At 34.6% G+C, this 19,764-nt stretch overlaps 1 protein-coding gene across 1 annotated transcript in view; it reads left to right on the forward strand.

The window, feature by feature from the left end:
• Window positions 1–15,894, forward strand: part of SPEF2 (sperm flagellar 2) — a 60,911-nt gene extending 45,017 nt beyond the window's left edge. The window contains 11 exon segments of the mRNA XM_068423428.1: window positions 418–577; window positions 1,565–1,687; window positions 4,515–4,653; window positions 5,955–6,184; window positions 13,609–13,992; window positions 13,995–14,800; window positions 14,904–15,121; window positions 15,208–15,416; window positions 15,497–15,626; window positions 15,724–15,853; window positions 15,856–15,894. Coding sequence (XP_068279529.1) covers window positions 418–577; window positions 1,565–1,687; window positions 4,515–4,653; window positions 5,955–6,184; window positions 13,609–13,992; window positions 13,995–14,800; window positions 14,904–15,121; window positions 15,208–15,416; window positions 15,497–15,626; window positions 15,724–15,853; window positions 15,856–15,894 — 2,568 coding nt within the window.
• Window positions 15,895–19,764: the final 3,870 nt, after the last annotated feature.

Raw genomic sequence — 19,764 nt, forward strand, 5'->3', positions numbered from 1 at the left:
ATTCTTTTTTTATATATAGCTAAATTAGGTAGGCTTTTCAAATGGTTGGTTTCTATGGTTGCTTTTTCTTTTCTGTTTGATCATTTTAAAATAAGTTAATTTCTTCAACCTTACAGTGTAACTGTAGTCTTGCTTTGCATACTGTTGAGTCTTAACATTTCTCACTTTTTCCTAGAGTATGGGTAATGAGTTATAAGAATGAAAACCACTATCTCTCTCTCTCGCATTTTTGCTATAGAATTTTATTTGTGAGAAATAATCAAAATATAATCAATGTGTATTTAGTTAAAACATCTACTTTGTTTTATTTGTGTGTATATGTCTCAGCAAGTACTTCCGGTAAGTATAGGCTATATAAAACACTAGTTGCACAGTGTTGATACTATGTACTTTACTATGTGTGACTATGGTGTCAAGGTAACAGCTGAAATTCAGTCTAAAGAAATGGAGGAAGAAAAAGAATGTCAGCAGCTAGAAGAAGATCTGAAATCTTCACAGACACTGTCAGGCAAAGCTACTGGGAAAGATGCCAAAGATGACAAAAAGCTTTCTCGCAAATCAGCTACTAAAAAGAAAGGTATTTGAAATGCAGACATTGTTTTAGCAGTGCTTGAAATTACTGAAATGTAAATATGTCAGTAATACAGAAAAGAGTAAGCCAAGACATTTAATTTGGATTTACTTTCTCTTTTGAAATGTCAAATTTGACATATCAATGTGAAAATCTGGTAGTGATAAAGGAGTGAAGAGGCTTTTGAATGGCAATTGAATTTATCTGACCATTTGTGTTGCTGTTATTGTTATGTAGGAATAAATATTCTAAATAGAACCTAGAAAGTAAATATTAATTTTTCTCCATGCGCTGTTTTGGAATGGAATATTTAGAACTAGTTTATCAAATTAAACAAAATTCCATTAAATTTTGCCTACTTTCCAGCCATAAGTCAAAATATTTCAAATATTAAAATAAAAGTACTGGAATAGAATGGATAAATTATCCAACACTCCAAGATATTTTGGAAAGAATTTATCAGCCATGTAGTGGCATGGATCTATCAAGGTCTATCATTTTTATATATAACTGTAACATGATGTAAATAAAGAACATAAAATCTACTCATTGAGGTAGATCTTGTTCCTAGGCCTGGCAAGAATCTGTCCAACCAGGTGAGAATATAAAATTTATTTGCAAAAGAGCGTAGCAGATTTTCATATTTCTAGAAAAGCCTTGTGATAAAAAATCAGTAGCTATCACCTGTCATATGCTAAGTGGTTAGGCTGGGGTTTGTGGATTGCTTCTTTGAACTCAATTTTTGTTCAGACCTGTACTAGATAACTTACCTGAAATCACAAAACTATAAAGTGACAGAAATCTAAATATGTTCTGTTGACATAAGACGCTTGAACAACCACCTTTGTATTCACATAAATGGTCACATCAAGTAAGGTGGAAAGTGCCATTTTTCATTTAAAAAAATGCACTGTCTTGTGAGTGCCTGTGTACAGATGATACACAAACTTACCAGCAAAGTCCGAAACCTGTGAGGGGTCTGTTTCCCTGCAGGACCAACTTCTACAGCATCTGTGGTTGAAGTCAGTCCAGTTCCTCTAACCCCAGAAGAATTAAAGAAACGAGAACTGACACTTAAAATAAAGCATGAATATTTCAGTGCCTTGAAACATGAAGGTATGTTACTCTTTGGTTACTTATATTGGGAGGTGATTGTTATTCCTAATTTAGGTAGTGTAATAGTCAAAACTAGCCAGAAACTCTTCCTGGGAAAATGAATGACTAAGTGAGAAAAAGGAGGGGAGAGAAAGGAGTGTCTGGAGAAGTCAGGGATTTTTTTAGGGTGGTAGTCGTCAGTGAATTTGTGGTAAATATATTTAAAATATAAATATGTTTTTCATTCTTCTTTTTGTTCTCCTGTTTCATTTCATTTAATTTCATTTTCCATGACTAAGCAAGTATTCATCATGAGAGAATGTTTCACACAGGTGGTTAGCCACTCTTCAGTATTCAATTGAATTGAATTCAGTATTTGAAATGTTTTGATCTGGGAAAGAATTTGTTGGCAATTATATATTTCATTGATGCTCTTCTCTCTGATTCCCTCCTCCTCCAGCCACATGGGATTCAAGCAGCAAGACAGAGATTTTGTTTATTCTTCCAAACCCCTTTCCAGACAGACCCTTCCAAAAACTATGTATTGTTCAGTCATTCTGTCTCTTTGTCTGTCTTACCCAATAACTTCCAAGCCAATTGGTCAATTTCAGCCAAAAATAGCTGTCTGAAAAGCAGAAGTCCCAAACTGAAAATGGGTTGAAAATTTTTTGAAGATGGGTTTAGTCTAGAAGAAAAAGACCTTTCTCACTAAAGGGAAGATAGAACTTAGCCGTTAGAGATTCTGTTTGGCAGAAGTTGGCAAGCCCATCATCATGTATGTTACATCCTTGAAAGGGTTAACTTTGGCAGAGTATTTATTGTGAAAAGCAGAGGGCAAACAACAGCTAATGAACAAAACGCAGATTCCTAAGACTTCTTTAGGTCCACACCAGAACAAATGCTTGTACACCTACCACTTTCAACATGGTTTAATCCAAAAGCTGTCTAGGAATAAATATTCTAAGATTTTGGGATGAAGAGAAGAGGAATGATAGTAACTTTTAAGACTTTAATAGCATGAAGACAAATTTTAGTGATTCGTTGACATGTTTTGTTTTCTTGAGGTTTTTTCATTTTCATCTTACGTTTAACAAAATATCGAAGATAAGAATCTAAGAAACTTGTTGAGCTGTGTTTCATAATTTCACGGGCACATAGCTTGTACATTTGAGGATCATAGTTTCACTTGCAGCTATGGTAACTGGATGTTTGTGCTTTTGGTTATTCAGATACAGAGAGACTAGCAAAGTCACTAGTTGTGGACAGTTACTAAGTTTTTAATGTTGATTTCATATTCCGTTTCTCTGTTGCATCAATGTGCGTCTGTTACTGTTAAGAGAGCAGCTTTATCAGGACTGTGCAGTACCTGCTTCTGAAAATTAAAGGAGACAATAATTGTCATACACTTATCTTTGTAAGATACTGAGAGCAGCTACTCAACGAAAATGCAGAGACGACACAAATAAGGCAGCCTTAAACTGTATTAAAGAAAGATGACTAGACAGGCACAAAGCATCCTCTAGGATACTTTCAGTTACTTAGAACCTTTACTCTTACATCTTTGCCATCAAATAAAATAACCCTCTGTGAGACCCAAATCCATTCTGTGTTTAAAATTTTGAATGTCAGCTCTTTCTTGCTCAAAACAGAAAGTGTGCAGTGTTGCATTCTACTGCAACTGAGAAATAACATTAAAAGGACATGCCTTATGTTTTTCTGGGTCCATCTTCTACATAGGCTACCTAAAGAAAGTTTCAGCCCCAAACCTAAGTATTTTGAAAACTTAGGGGCATATAGAATAAGGATTATAATGTAAATAATTTTACATTATAATATAAGTCTTGAACTTTGAAGTAATTGTACCAATTACTATATAATATTAATTGTTTAAAAGATTCTGCAGTACAGAAGGCTAAATATGAAGAAAAATCAAGTTGAACTCTGAATTTACCTTCAGGATTGAAAATAATCTCTAGCTATGGGTCCTGTTTTCTTACTCTTCTTTTGTAAGGCTTTTAATGTCTTTCAGTGCCTGTTCCATGTTTCTCTCAATACATTACCTTAGCTGTCTTTCCATCCAGTTGGCATCCTTTTCACTTTGGACATTGCTAACTTGCTCCCATTTCTTGTCCTTTTAGCTCCTTTTTTTTTTTAACTATTAGCCTCTCAGTGAGAGACTGTTTATTTTTTTTTTCTCAGTTATTCCCATTCTGAAAACTAAAAAATTCTGAATCAATCAACTCTCAACGTTTTTAAAAGTTTCATGTAAATACTCCATGCATAATTTTGGTAGAGGTGAATTATTTTCTTAGTGCTCACTAACCAAACTCTTTTCTGATGCAACCTGAGTTTTAGGTTCTAAAATAGTCATATGTAGGAAGCTTGGAGCAAAACCAGTGAGGTTAATTGCAAAGGGCTGGAGGTAAGAAACAGAAAAGCAAACTTTTATTGTGATTAACACACATAATGATTTAGATGTGTGTTCTTTAAAATTTATCCATAACAGGGTACTCACACTTGCATCATTAAGCTTCTAGGTCTCTTGCTGTCTACTGTTAATTTAGTTTGATGTCACTGTCTACATAAACATCCCCTGCACCTCTGTATTAGTTTTATTAAGATATTTGTTACCTTGTGAATTCTGATGCTTATAGAAGATATGCTTTTGTAAAATACATGGTGCAATAGGGGTGATTCTGAAAAATAATCTGTTCAAGAATATGAGAAATTAAATAAATATTTTACTGCCTAAAAAAAAGGTTAACATGTTAAACTTCAGGTGCTTAAGACTGAGAATTTTCCTCAAATTTTATAAATACAAATTATTATCACATTACTGTTTAAACAGAGGCAGCCACAAAATCTCAACTAGAACTTATAAAAGGAAAAGCTTTAGCATTTGTTGAAGAGCTAACAGTGAAAGCAGAAGAGGCTTATAAAGATATGGAAAAGTGGCTTGGATCCAGGTTCTTGGTAGAAATGTCCAGGTAATGTATATACAATTTTAAATAGGAACATTTTCTTTTTAAACTAGACTGTGCTCTTAAGATAGTTGTTTATATAGAAGCAAATAATTTGAAAAAAATATGTAGAAAGTAATCATTTCATTTCATGAACTGGAATTTAATTTTATCTTAAATACCTGAATAACTCCCTTCTTGGATGATTATAAGGTTCTGCTGGCAGCAGTAGAGGTAATTATCAGTTCTGCTGTTTTTCTAGACCACAGATTTAGCAGATTTATGAGCATCAGCAGACAACCAGTTATTCCATTTAGTAGAAGCCTCTATATCATTCCAGTGGTTTCTGTCACTTTGGATTGTGGGGTTATTTTCTTTCCTGTGCTTTACACATGCTGGAAAATTCCACCTACTGTTATTGCCACCATGTATAAAATTTCTCAAAATTATTTCAAAGTCCGTTAAAACAAAAATTCTGCTTCTAATTTTTCTGTCCTAGTAAATAAAATGTGCTTGAGACCACTCTGACACTTAGGCCATCTGGCATAGAATGGCCTATGTCCATATCATTAAAGTATTTTACTCTCCAAAAGAAAGCGGTCACTTTGCCTTTTGGAAAATGTTTCTGGCGTGTACTAACTTTTGAAGCATACCTGGGACAATGCTAGTTGGTCCATGTCAGGGCAAGTCCAAGACAAGAGACATGAATGTAGGATGTGAAGGCTGAGCTCTGCCTTCCAGCCAGTTTTATTTTCTCTCTTGACAACAACAAGCACTACCAAAGACACAGTATTTACAGAAGATCATGTCCTTTGACCTGACACACCAGGTCAAACCTATGTCTAGTTGAACATTATAGGCAGCTGATGTCTTTCCGTGTATAAATTGTACTTATTACACTTGAAACAAGAGTTTGTATGCCCCTCCACAATGCTACTCTAGAAAGTGCTTTGTACATCTAGGATTTAGGGACAGAGCAGACGACAAGGCATTGAAATAGGCTAAAAGATGATTACAGATGGAACATGCATGCTCCACCCCTGTAAAATTTATAGAATAAAGAAAGTCTCATCCTTTCATATTTTTTCATCAGGTCTCTTCTGTGGCTTAGATCTGCCTTTATACAAATTTCTTACCACAGGGAAAAGATTTTTTGCTGCCAGAGGAGGGGTACACTTCATAATGATTTTACTGAGTACAGAATTCACACAGAGATTTGTAATTCTTACTTCAGGAAAGCTCTCAAAGTGTAAACACATTAAAATTTGAACCTAAGTTATTAACATCGTGTTTTAAAGGCACTCTTTTTTGCATTTACACTTTCACAGTGTTGAAAAGCTGATTGAGGTTGCACGACATCATATTGAGAGTTCTAGCAAAATTCAATATGAAATTACTTTAGAAGAAACAGATTTCTTCATCAGCAGTGATGTAAAAGTGATTCCTGACCCTGTTCCTTCACCACATGTTCCACACATAGAGACCTCTGGAAATGGTACTCTGACTATTTCACAGCTTACTACACTTCATAAGCAGTTTCTACAGGTGGCACCTAAAGGTAACAAAAATTTTTCTTTTTCACTTCTGAAGGACTGTTAGTTACCTACTTAAAATTTAAAGTAACTGCTGGGAGCTACTAAACATTAGTTACCTATATTATTAAAGATCATACTACGGTTAAAGATTATGCTACATATAAAAGCAAAGTCATAGTGCAGAATATTGAAAATGTGAAATACCAGACTACTTGAAATCTTTTAATGTCTTTGCTATGGGGTTTATATCCTGAAGACCACGTACTTAATATTCCTCTAACAAGTGTCTCTGTAATATGTTTTTAAGAGTGGTGCATATCATGCTTTGCTTAAAGATGCAAGTCTGTAACTCATTTACTAATTCATTGCTCAGCTGAAGCTGTATTATTTTAAAACATCTTTAAAGAAATCATTATTTTCATGAAACTATTACATAGGGTCTGTTATAACTATTAACCATTATATTCTTCAAGTCAATGTGTGCCAGTTGTTTTAGGTGATTTGCAAGTGTTAACTCAGATATGACTTTTTTTTCCTCTGTATGTGAGTTGTTTATTGTGTGCCTACACTCTAACTACGGGAATCTTGGGCTTAGGTTGCTAGAAAAGATTTTTTCAAAACTTAATACTGCTGTATAAGTGTTATAATTTAAATAAGGCAGTTTTAAACTGAGATGGAAAGTAGTTAAACACATATTTGCAGAGGGTTTCATTACTACCAGTGTTCCTTATTATAATTATAATTTTAGTATGATTGACACTAAGATCTTGAAATACAATGTGTAAACATACTTAAAATTTTGGATCCAACTCTTCCAATCTAATAAGGCCACAAAGGTGCAATGACGTTGAATTTAAGTCTTTATTCAGAAATGCTTTTCATGTTTATTTATGGAGCAATTCCACTTGCCTTTTGACCATGAACCCATTTTAGGCAGAAAGATGTTAACAGTTTTCCTTTAGAGAGATGCATAACATCTTAGCTATAGTGTAGGAGCCTCGGGGTGTGTGTAAGCATTACAAACTCTTCTATAGAGATTAATTTAGCATATAGTAAATGCCATGTGAAACTAAAAATCTGTACATTTGTAATCATTAGATATTGCCATAGAGGCAAAACACAGATACGAGTCTGGTCATTCCATTTAGAAGGTTTTCTTTTGTTTTTAAATTATTTATTCATTAAGATGTTTAAAACTAAAAAATTTTGTTTAATACAAACTCTAATATTCTTGACATGTTTAAGACAGAACAACTATTTTCCTTGTACATTTTTAATAACTAGCAGAAAAAAGAAAGAAATCTTTATCTTTCTACAGTATTGTCTTTTTGATGATATTATATTCACTAAAATGACCCAAGATGACTTGCATGGCTATCCAAAAAGGTAAATATCTTGACTTAATAGTCACCAAACAGTAAAAGAATACTGTTGCCTGTTCTCTGGGACAATGGTAAGGAATTATTGTTTAAAATAAGGTCCCAAAGAACAGGCAACGACATTCTTCTACTGTCTGGTGACTATTAAGTCAAGATATTTACCTTTTTGGATAGCTGAATTAGGATGGGAAACAGAAGCTGTGCAAGTCATCTTTAAAATACTTCCTCCCATTCTCTTACACACTTTAAGACAGCATAAATCACATCCCAGATTTCCTAAGGCAACCACTCCCCTCTTTTATAGAGAATCTACAGGAAGAGTTCAATCCTTCCTCTCTGAAAACATTAGGAAAGTTTTTCACATCATTGTGTCTCCCCTTGTTCAACAGAATGCTCAACAGAAGACACATGCCTCCTTGGTAGTTAGTCTCCTATTTGAATAAAATAGGGAAAAACACTAATGCACCCAGCACACCGGGAGTGAAATTGTTGGACAACATATCTGAAGGAGATACAAAAAAGTAACAAACTGGTCCCTGTCTTGGAGAACCTCTAAACAGATCTAGATTTGCTGCCAAACATCTTAGTCTTCTAGTTCTCACTCATCTGAGCAGTCCTCTGAGCATTCGTAATGGAAATCCACACACACGAGCACATGAGGCGTAGACTATAGGGCAAGTCTAAACAGAATAAATCTACCAGTCTTCTGTACTATGTAAACAGCGAAATTCCTGAAGTTGTTCTGAAAATGGAAAATTCGGCTTATTTTCTATAGCATTATGGAGATTGCATGAAGAAGAATTTTACCTAGAAATCCAAGCAAAACAAAGAGCAACAAGGGAGAAATTATTATGTTGGAAGAAATAAACATGTAAACAGTTTTCTCAACAGATATTTGGCAAATATCAAAAGGATGTCTTTTCAAGATATGTTTAACAAATTGCCAAAACGCAAGCAAAAAGTGGGAGTTTCAATATACTTATAAATTGTTTGGTGTTTACAAAAGAAATCTTATAAAAATTGTAAACAGTTTTATGTTTCCTAGGAATTTAAAGTATTAAAGAACTGCTGATCCATCACAGACAACTTTGTTCTATCCTGCACACTTGGTTCTACATGGAAGCACATTACCATTCTAAGCACCGATGGACAAAAAATGCAGCCTATGCTGGACTTTCCTACCTACTAACAGAGTCTTTCATTTGATAAGAAATATTTGAATTATTATTTTTTTTGTTATTCCAAGTGCTATTGCCCAAACTCAAGGTGGCTCTGCAGTATTTGTTAATTTTACTAACCCCTTTGATCACTTTGTTGACAGTGCTTTAATGTACTGCCTAAGGAACTGTGGCGGGTCTCAAATGGAGCTACTAATACTCACTTTTTTTTTCTTTTCTCTTCTACAGTCTCTTTGGATGAATTCTGTTCTTATCAACAAAATCAAACTAACCATCTATTAGATCTCATCCTCTTTGATTCCCTTTAGCACTATATTCTTCCTATGACCACATCTATTGTCAATTCAATTAGCACACATCTGGCATGTCTTAATTTTCTTCTAAAGGTACTTCAGAGAAAGCAATTTTGGTAATGTTTTGCATTACCAAACAGATCAAAATAGATTCTATCCCAGTTCTCCACCTTATGACTGAGTTACACAAGAGAATTTTACATTTTACTCATTTTTTCACAGTCATGATCTTCATGAACGATTCCAGTTTGAATTATAGAAATGATTATTCATCAGAAATATACTTCACTCAGGTTTTAAAAACTTCTATATCCAATATCCAAAAAATGTTTGAAATGCTTATTTATAAAACTATAAAATAGTCTGCTAAGATGTGGATTGTTCGCAGTAAAACACAGAGGATTGACTATACCCAAATTGTATTGCTATTTCTTTTCAAATTGTAGAGTTGTCAATTGAGTTTTACTATGTTGCTAGGTTTGGAACAGATAGATGATTAAAGTGTGCATCTAGTTCAGCTAAAATTTTGCCTTTTTAGTAGAATATTTTATTGAGTGGAACAGTCAGAATTATATGCTGGCCCTGAATAATGTCTATAGATTATGCTATCTCTTCCCAAGTACTTTTGTATAAACAAAAATTCCAGAGCTTACAATAGTAATCCTCATGATCTGACTTTGATGTGAATAGAGAGTAAAGTCCATATGTAAGCATAGAAATAAGTTTGTCATCTCTAACTTAACTTTTGTAAGACTATATTTATTTTCAATATGCTCTTTTCAAAACTTGAAAAAAAGAAAGGTTAAGTTTGTAGACGGAGCAAATACCTTTTACTAGACAAATTATGTACATAGAAAATGCCTAAATGTTTGGGTTACAAAGCTGTTAATCCAGAATAGATACAATACCTCTCCCAACAGATAATAGAAAATTTGGTAATTCTACTGACTTAGTTTCACTTACACCTCCTGCTATCTCTCTTACTAAATTATATATGTTATTTAATTTCAGAAATCTGTGACTGTTTGCCTATGGTGTTTAAAAATCTGTGTATCCAATTACTTTTATGAAACATATTTAACACGTTTGCTTACGTTTCTGTGCATTTGAATATATATATCAAAGTATTAAGATTTCAATCAGTATGACAGAGGAACTCTCTTTTCCCCTCATTGCATCTGTGCAGCAACAGGCATAGCTTACCCTGTTTGATTCCAAATGTAAAATCCCAGTTCTTGCTAATTAGTGACGATTGGGCATGTAACATACCAGAATCAGTAATAATTAGTTAATAAATTAAGTAAATACTTACAGTGAAAATCACCTGCAGGGGGTGATGAGTATCTCAATGTCTTGGAGGGAAGGAATCATATTTTTGAGAGTCCTGTCTTTTTCATCTGATGCCAGAAGTATCCCCTTTTACTAGCTTTTAGACTACTAAAGTCAGATTAACATAATTCAGCCTCAGGGTTTATTTCACGCATTCATCCCTTATAGCATTGCTACAGATTCTGATGAGTAACTTGCATAGATTATCATCCAAACTTCTAGTCAGAAATTGCTATGGAAACATTTTTCTCAGTGAAAATGGAGGGGAATAGGAATATGTTTAAATGGTTTGGTGAAATTTTATGAAAAGGGCATAAAATTTTAACATAATTATCATCTCTAGTGTAGGTTTACAACCAATATTTTGTTGCCTGTGGAAATTTATAATCTGAATCTTTTGTAGAGTTCCTCACTTTAGGGAAGTATTTTCATACAGTGCCTGCTGACTGGTGTATCATTAAGAAATAGTCTCTTGTATCATATCTGTGAATTATAACTGAGGCATGGTGATTGCTCTTTATTTCTTATGTCACTTTAAAATGTCACAGTCCTGGTTCACAAGGTACTCATCTAGTGTACACTTATGCTACTGTCATTCTTAATGCTCCTTTTTGAATGTTTATTTTTCTGTTTTCAGTTTCGCTTGTGGTCATAATCTTAATTTCTTTACTAATTATTTTTTTTGCATTTGTTTATTATGTTTCTGCACTGCTTATTGAAACATATATAAATGATTGTCAATGTCACCAGTGAATGATACTCTTAAAAAGATTTTCATGCAAAACAATTCTACCTGTGTAGCTTTTTCTACATTAGTTTTCCTTTTGATTTCATTGATGACAAACTTTTATGTGAAAAAGGGATTGCTTCATAAGTAGTACAGTCTGGCTTCCTTTTGTATCCTGTGTTCTTTCCGTAGTACCACTGCAACTAATCTCACCTTTCCCATGTTCCCAATTCCCTCCCACTAGTCCATCCTCTCTTCATTTCCATGTCTGTTAGCCTCAGCTAAAAAAAAAAAAAAACACAAAACCAAACCTAACGTCTTTCTTTCATGTCATCTTGCCTATGTGTTTTGTTTGAACAGCTATGGCCAAGATGCATTGGATGCTGTGTGTGGTCTGGAACTGAGTTTAGGCTGACTTACACCTCCTGGCCACAGAGTGGATAAAAGCTGGTCATCTCCCCGCTTTTTCCTCAGTAGGGCGGTTGTGAGGGTCTTTCTCCTGTACCTTGGAACAGATCGGAAGGAAATTTATAGGACGTTCATAACTCTACCTTACTGACAAACTTGGTTCAAATTAGCCATTCTAAAATTATCAGTGAGGGAGAACTGACAGGCAGACAAATTGAAGTTGAGAAATATATGCAACACAACTGCATAACCTTCATTTCCTTAGGTAAGCATGGTAAGAATATACTAGAAGGAGGATTTGTAATGAGTATAATAATAGTTTAGATGGGTTATAGAGCTGATCTGATGATTCATGCCTCTTAGCTATATATTTACTGTTCTTACTGCAGCATATGCTGTCTTTCTAAAGACACATACAACTGATCACTTATAAACACATGATGTCCCAAATATATTTTTCGAAGAGTTTAAACCCTTGTGTGAAAAATGTTGGTGATGTTGAAGGTCCATCTTACAGAGAATCTTATCCCTGACAGTGGCTCACAGTATCTACTCTGATCCCCATTTTTTTAATTATCAGCGAATTTCTACAGATGCCCATACACCTCAAGAAGCAGTAGGCACTAGAGCCGTGTTACAACCATTTTGTCTCATCCACCCTCTGACTTGCGCAGTTACAGATCCATTAATCCTGTCTCCCATCTCTTTTTCACCTTTTCATGTGGTTTTGTGGCTGCCTAATTTTAGGGAAGGCTTTTAATCTTTACTATATGTTAAGAATTCTTCTCCCCCTCTATTTTTGGTCCTGGGGATGGTACTTGAGCACATGTCAGAAAAAGCTTCTGTGGTATAGTTGTTTTTGCTGTCCATGTGGACCACAGCTGCTACCTCAGATTTAAAGTTCTTTATAAGAATTGCTCATAATGGAAATGTATTTAAACTGCATGTTCCTAACATTTTTTAGTATTATGGCCTTTCAGGATGCTCAGAATAGAATGGAGCAGACAAACTGTCATTTTTATGACAAAGGGAACAAACATTTCTCACAATTGTATAATGCATATGTGAAAATTTACCCCTTCTTGTAAAATAGAAAAGAGTGGAGTACAAGGACTCTTTTTGTTAAGACCTTTTAAAGCACCAGAAATAGCATTTCTTTCTATGATTAGCTTAACGTAATAGATGTAGACATCACAGCAAGGAGGGTGGGGAGTCAGATTGTTCTTAGGTTATTTCCTCAGTGCTTTACTTCTGCTATTTCCCAAATGAATAGATTTCTAGTTTTATTGCCTCAGTTCTGCATGGAATTTGTCATCACTATTTGGCTGCTTTCTTTTCAAAGTTGTGACTTTATGGCAACAGTGTACTAAAAGATTAATTAAATTATTGGCCAAAAGTAGGAGATTCATGAGCTCTAGAGACAGAATTTTAAAAAAATGTCAGCTTATGGCATTTGCTCCTACAAAATACAAGAATGACCATCTTGAGAACAATTTGGGAAAATAATATTGAGAACAATCCCAATGCTTTAATAATGTTTCCATTTTGGGAACAAAATATGAAGCTTATTACAGTTTCTCTTTCTCAAAGCAGTAATAAAATCATTTTGCTGATAAATATATTTTAAGATCAGGTCATCTTCATATGCTGTAGAACATCTTATGCTTTCTGTGACAGGTATTTGATTATGTATTCACAGACTTGCTCCAAGTTAACTCTTCTGTTAATGTCAGGTGTAATGGGCATTGTAATAGGTTTACGACTTCAGTAGTATCTTCTGGAAACATTTTGCCTGAAAGACCATTCTGAATTCCACTCCCTAACCCTGTTTTTTTCTGTTTCAAAAATGGTATTTATGCTGCTGCACTTTACTGGTTGCATGTTCTGACAAACTTCTGGTAGTCAAAAGGAAATCGGAGTAAAAACTGACCATTTTTTACAAGGGTCCTGACTAGTCTCCGAGGGATTTAAGAGTAGATGTGTTTCTCTTGTTCCCTTTTATGGTTGTTTATTTCAAGTCACAGTCTAGTCCCAAATTAACAAAATAAATTTTGATGAAAAAGGAAAAAATACAGCTGATAATTTATGAAATAAAAACTATTTTATATTTAGTTGTTTCTTTTTAAATTATAGCCATAAGAGCACTGAAGCAATTTAAAAGCAAGAGTAATTCTTCTAGCAAGAGAGAAGTTGGTGACAGAGGGAAAGAGAAGAAAGATTTGGAACATCAGAGAACAAAGAGGAATCGCCAGTTTCCAAAAATATGGCTAACAAAATACTCCTGGTTAAAATATGATGATGAAAGGGGAATAATGTTTTGTGCACCGTGTCGTAAGCATAAGGTGGATTTGGGGGAAAATATTCATAATTTTTGTTCTGGCACTGATGTCTTCAAACTTGAATTTATAAATACACACCAGAGTAGTGAAGCTCATGCCTGGGCTACCTGCATGGAAGCTGCCAGTACTGCTTCACCAGATACAGCTTCTGCTGAGCAGATGTTGAAGAGCATGAACTCCATACATTAGGTAGAGTAGAAAATATTTTTAGAACATGCCATGCTATTGCTAAATCTGGTCGTCCTTTAACAGACCTTGATTGGATGTGCAAACTAGATGATATGAAAGGAGTGGATATTGGTTCTGTGTTTAGAACTGACAAGTCAGCAAGGATGTTTACACATTTTATTGCTGAAGTAGAAAGAAGAGCTTTGAAAGAGAAACTGGAGAAATGTAAATTCTTTTCTGTTATTAGTGGTGGAGTCACAGACAATGTATTCAAAGCAGCTGCAGTTGTCTATGTACGCTTTGCAAATGAAGGAAAAGTCTATTGCCAGATTGTTGGGGTTCAACCTGTTCACAAAACTGATGCTTCAACTATAAAAAATGCAATTGAGGAAACATTGCAAATAAATCTTCAGCTCAGTCTGGCAAGCCAAGACTGGTCAAGAAAATTAGTTGGGTTTGGAAGCGATGGGACAGATGTTATGGTAGGAGAAAACAGAGGGGTAGCTAAACTTCTGAGGGAAATTCAGCCTTGTGTACAGTCTGTGCATTGTTTTGCTCACCGTCTAAAGCTGGCTTACAAAGGAGCATTGAAAAATATTCAGCTATACAACATCTTAAGCAATGTCTTGAGAAATATGTATTACTTTTATCATAACTCACCTCTAAATAGGAATAATCTCAAAGCCACATATGAAGCCATAAAGTTACACCCAGCTATTCCTTCTCGCATTGGAGGCTCCAAGTGGCTTCCTCGTCTACAAACAGCTCTACAAATTCTCCTTAAAGGTTATCCCGCAATTGTTCTACATCTGAGTAAGGTAAATGATTTAAAATTTAGATGTAATGATAGGAAAAATTAATTGTTATGGCTAATTTTGTTCCACATAACCTGACGCTTTCTTTTTCTACATTGATTTCCAGATTGAAGGAGATTCAAGAACCTCAAACCAGCAGAAAGTCAAAGGCCTTTTATACCTCCTTCTGAAAACGGAGGTAGTCAAGTTTTCTCACTTCTTGTTGGATGTCATCAATGTCCTCAACATTCTGTCACGTGTTACTCTGGATCACAACTCCTCCATTGCAGACATATTTGCAACGGTGCAGTCAACACTGGAAACGCTCCACATGTATCAAACAAGGTCTGGCATTTCTAACAACTGAACCACGATCTCTTAGAATGTAATAAAAGAGTATTGTATATTGTTTTGTGTTCTGTATCTTTCAGAGCTGGTCCAAAGGAACGCCTAGTGGACACCATTCAGCACTTTCATGGTTACCAGCTTGTTGGAAATGGAAATATTTCAGTAGTACGAACCAAAGTACTAAGTAATTTGGTGAAGAGGCTACATGATTGTTTTTGCGATGCAAGTCAAGATGTTTTGAGAGCAACTACTATTGGAAGTTTTAAACTATGGCCTGACAAAATGAAAAAAGGTATAGAACTGTGACAGTGGCTATTTGAAGTGCACCTTCTACATTTTTAAAGGCATAAAAATATTTTTGGTTTGCCTCTATGATAGAATTTGGTGAAGAGGAAGTGTCTGTCTTGACTAAACATTATGAAGTTACACTAGAAGCTGCTAGTGTGAAAATAGATGAAGTAGAAACTGAATGGAGCATGTTGAAATTAGAGCTGTATAACAGGTAATAAGAAAATTGCATTTGTGTCTATTTATTGATTTACTCAAAAGGATTATGGAAATACATTTAGTGATAGTTATAATTTTACCATGCTTCTTAGATTTCAGAACATCCAGACTTTGACGTGGGATTCAGTGAACTCAGATTACTCAAAGAAGTATCCCAACATCCTGACATTGGTAGATTTGATCCTTACTCTGCCGGCAAGCTCAGCTGAAACAGAACGAGGCTTCAGTCAAATGAAACTCACCATGATGCATTTGCACTCTAAACTGATGTCTGAAAGTGTGACGGGTCTTATGATAATTCAGATGAACTCTCCAGATATCAAAATATTTGACCCCCAGAAAGCTATTCATTTGTGGAATGCTACTTGGCAGAGAAATAGAAGACTACAGGAAGGTGATATGATGACAAATGAAAGAGCAGATTACTCCTCTGAGTTTGATTTGGAGAGTCTTTGTGGAAGTGACTAGACAAAAATTGTTAGTTTTTACTTCACAATCTTCTTGTAACGTACATGGACACTTTAACAGAATACCTTCCAGGGTTAATGAATGTAAAATTTATATTTTTTTCATAATGTACTATAATGTTAAAATATGGCTTTTCTTTATGTTCATTGCTGAATTGCCAGTACATGTTTATGTTTGCCCTTTTATACCTGACTTCTGTAAATCTGAAGACAATGAACAAAAATAATGGAATACATTGTTATTTTGGTGACATGTGGACAGAGGGATGGCTCATAACTACTATCTGATTGTTTATTGCATTTAGCTGAGTCGTAATACATTATAACCACTGGAGTTAACTGTCATCTTACTATCAGTGTTTAACAGTTCAAGAAGCTTCATTGTTTATGAAAACCCTGATTTTCTTTTGATAAGTGTGGCAAATCAGTGCATTATTTCTATCGAATGATTGCTTGACCTCTGTAGCCTATGAATTTTGCATCGTACCTCCTCTCCATATCTCTATGCGTCGCTTTTTTATTCTCTTGTGGATAAGGTTTAACATGACCTTTCACAGATTTTTGTCAGAATTGTCCTTCAGAAGACTTTCCTGCAGAGGCAGAACAGATCCATTTTCCATTGCTGATTATTAATTGCACAAATCAGTCTTCCCATAGCAAATACTCCTACAGCCAGGATATGACTAATATGCTTCACAGCTTGAACCACTTTTTTTCCCTTTAAAAATGTTTGGGAGGGTTGCAACGAGAATGCTGTATCTTGATTTTTAATCTAGGACCTGAGAAGGAGAATTATTCAGAGAAGTATCTGATTTCATAATTTCATAATTCTATATGTTCTAAATGCAACTTTCTACTGGATAATTTCCAATCAAGGTAAAATATACCAGCAGAATATATTTCTACCATCAAGGGAAAGGCAATGATTTATATCAAAAGATAGATAAAGTGAAATCATCAATGACCCTTAGTTCTTCCAACAGTGATGAAGATGAACTAGAAATAATTTGGGAGAAATGAATCTAAGGTCATTCACCTTTAAATCAACCACGCTTTTCTAAATCAAGATTAACTGTCTACTTTCAATATAAAACATGTCTAGTAATTGCAGAAGTTATACTATATATATACACACGCAATACACACACACACAGATATATTTAGTCTTTTTTTGTGTGTCTTGCATATATATTCATGCTACTTCTAGGTGTAAATAGTATGTCAGAAATAGAGTAGGTTTTGAATGCGTGCCTCATTAAGGGATGTTAGTCCACTCAAGTAGAGTTAATCTGTGGGAATCAGAAGAAGAGATCAGTGCTGTGCATTATATGGTTGGTTATAAATGTCCGTCATTGAAATATCTTCATTTTTGATATCTCAGATAACAAAAATGTTTAGTTATACTTTACCTAATAAGCAACAGGATCTATACTAAACAGGGTACCTTATTAGATATGTGGCATTGCTAATTCTAAGGATTTTTTCTTAAGTCCCATAATACCAAGATTTTCCACTCAAAGTTTTCAAATGGGAAGATTTTAACTATGATGAGATTAGAAAAAGTTTGAAAATGTGTCTCCAGAATGTCCCACAGCAGAAGACAAAAAACAAAATAATGAACAAAAATATATTTAGAATCTGTAATACTGAAGTCACTTCCATGATGCACAGGGGCAGCATCACATTTGTAGTATTAGGCTTGAAGATAATGGATACATTGCCCTTGGAAAAATACTAGCACAACAACTAGTTGGAAAGGGATACCAAGAAGTTATCCGTGTCTAAAAATGGCATCAGGTTTAGTCAGATAACCTGTATCCAGTATTTGCCCCTCATTCTTTTTTGATAAGTTTTTAAAATAGTCCACTGTAGAATCTGTGGTTTGTTTTCCTTACTGCTTTGGTGTCCTTCTGATGATAGGTTTTCTTACTATAATCTGAAATATTTTTGCTGCAAAGAAATTTTATTTCCTATCATTCTTCCTAACTGCAGCAATGGAGAGGGGCTTATCCCTCTCCTTTTTGTAACATTTGGTTTTAACTGGAAAACTATTGCTGTGTTTTCTCATAACCTTCCTTTTGTGGATGAAACGAGCAGAATTCTTTCAAACTTGCCTCTCAGGACGTGTTTTCTAAGGCTGTAATGATTCTTGTTGCTTTCTTCTCGGCACTCTTTAGTTTCCATACATCCTTCTAGATCTGCAAATTCCAAAATTGTATGCCAGCAGAAGCCTTAACAGCTGAAAAGAATGCAAGAATTATTTCCAGTGTCTTCCATGTACTTTCTGGCAATCTTGTAATCTGCCATAATCCCTAGAGCTTTTTCTACAGAAATTTTACTTTGGCAGTAAGATTCTCATTGTGACATTTATGCAGTTCATTATTTCAGCCCAGTGTGGCACTGATGTTTATTCTTATTGGATAGTGTCCTTTTTATCCTAGACTATATCTCCAATTTGTAAAGTTCACTTTGAATTCTAATCCTGTTCTCCAAAGTGCTTGAAGTCCTTTCCTGGTTGGTTTTATCTGCAATGTAATAAGTGTATTAATTTGTGCAGTCTGTTTCCTCAAAGTACTTCGATCTGTTTCCAGTGAAATTTACTTACTGGTCTTGACCATCTCTCCTGTTTTTCAAAATGTTTTTGAATTCTGATTCTTTTTCCAAAATGCTTACCTATCCCTTCTAATTAGAAATGTTTCTACACATTTAGTAAGTTCATTTTCTGTTCAGTCTCCTACATCATTCAACAAAACCCTGTTGGTTTGTTTCTTTTTTTTTTTTTTTGGAATTAACAAAAAGATTTTGTAAAGAGCATACCTGTTTTGAAACCAGTCTTGTTAGGTGGACAAAGACAATTCTGGGAATTGTTTTCCCATTCTCTCCCAGTGGACATTATTTCCTTTAGTACTTGCAGAGTACCATTTGCAGACACCACTATTCTTTCTTCAGCACCATCTATGTAGCTGCTCACTCATAGCATCTCTCCATGGTTATAAAGCAGTTCTGTGCATTGGCAACCCCTGAATTAAACTGATGAATCACCTTTTGTCTTGTAATATAATGAGGTATTAAAAAACAGTTCTATGCTATATGATATAAAAACAAATACATTAAATCTAGACAAAATATCTAAAAAGATGTTGAGGAAAGTTATTTGGTATCTTTTTTATATGCTTATGAGGGATTCCCTCTCTGCTCTGAGATATCTTCATTCCTCCTAGGTATGTCTTGAGGAGGAATTAGGTCACACCCCATTTGAAGTTTTTGAACTATTATAAGTTTTTGAAGACACTTTGGAATTGTCCCACATCAGATGTTTCAGGACGAGTTAGTAAAGTAAAAGAAATTACACTACAGCACATCAGCAATTCTGTAATTAATAGATAGAAAGTAGCTTAGCTCTGAATGAAAGAGAGGGTTGTTTCTTCACATTTACTGCAGAGGAATAAAAATGGGTGGACACTGCAGATCACCTGACAGTGCTTAAATATCTCACAATAACTCATGTTTGCCGTAGGCTTACATCAACTAATGTCAAATTTGCCCGAAAACTATGTTCTAGCATGTTCTACAATCCCATCAAAGTTCTATGAGTTGTGATTAATGTTTCAGACTCCAGTCCTCTAATCCCATTCCAGACATTATCTCTCGATTCAAATTCTTTAA

This window comes from Nyctibius grandis, chromosome Z (assembly GCF_013368605.1).
Source record: "Nyctibius grandis isolate bNycGra1 chromosome Z, bNycGra1.pri, whole genome shotgun sequence".
NCBI lineage: Eukaryota > Metazoa > Chordata > Aves > Nyctibiiformes > Nyctibiidae > Nyctibius > Nyctibius grandis.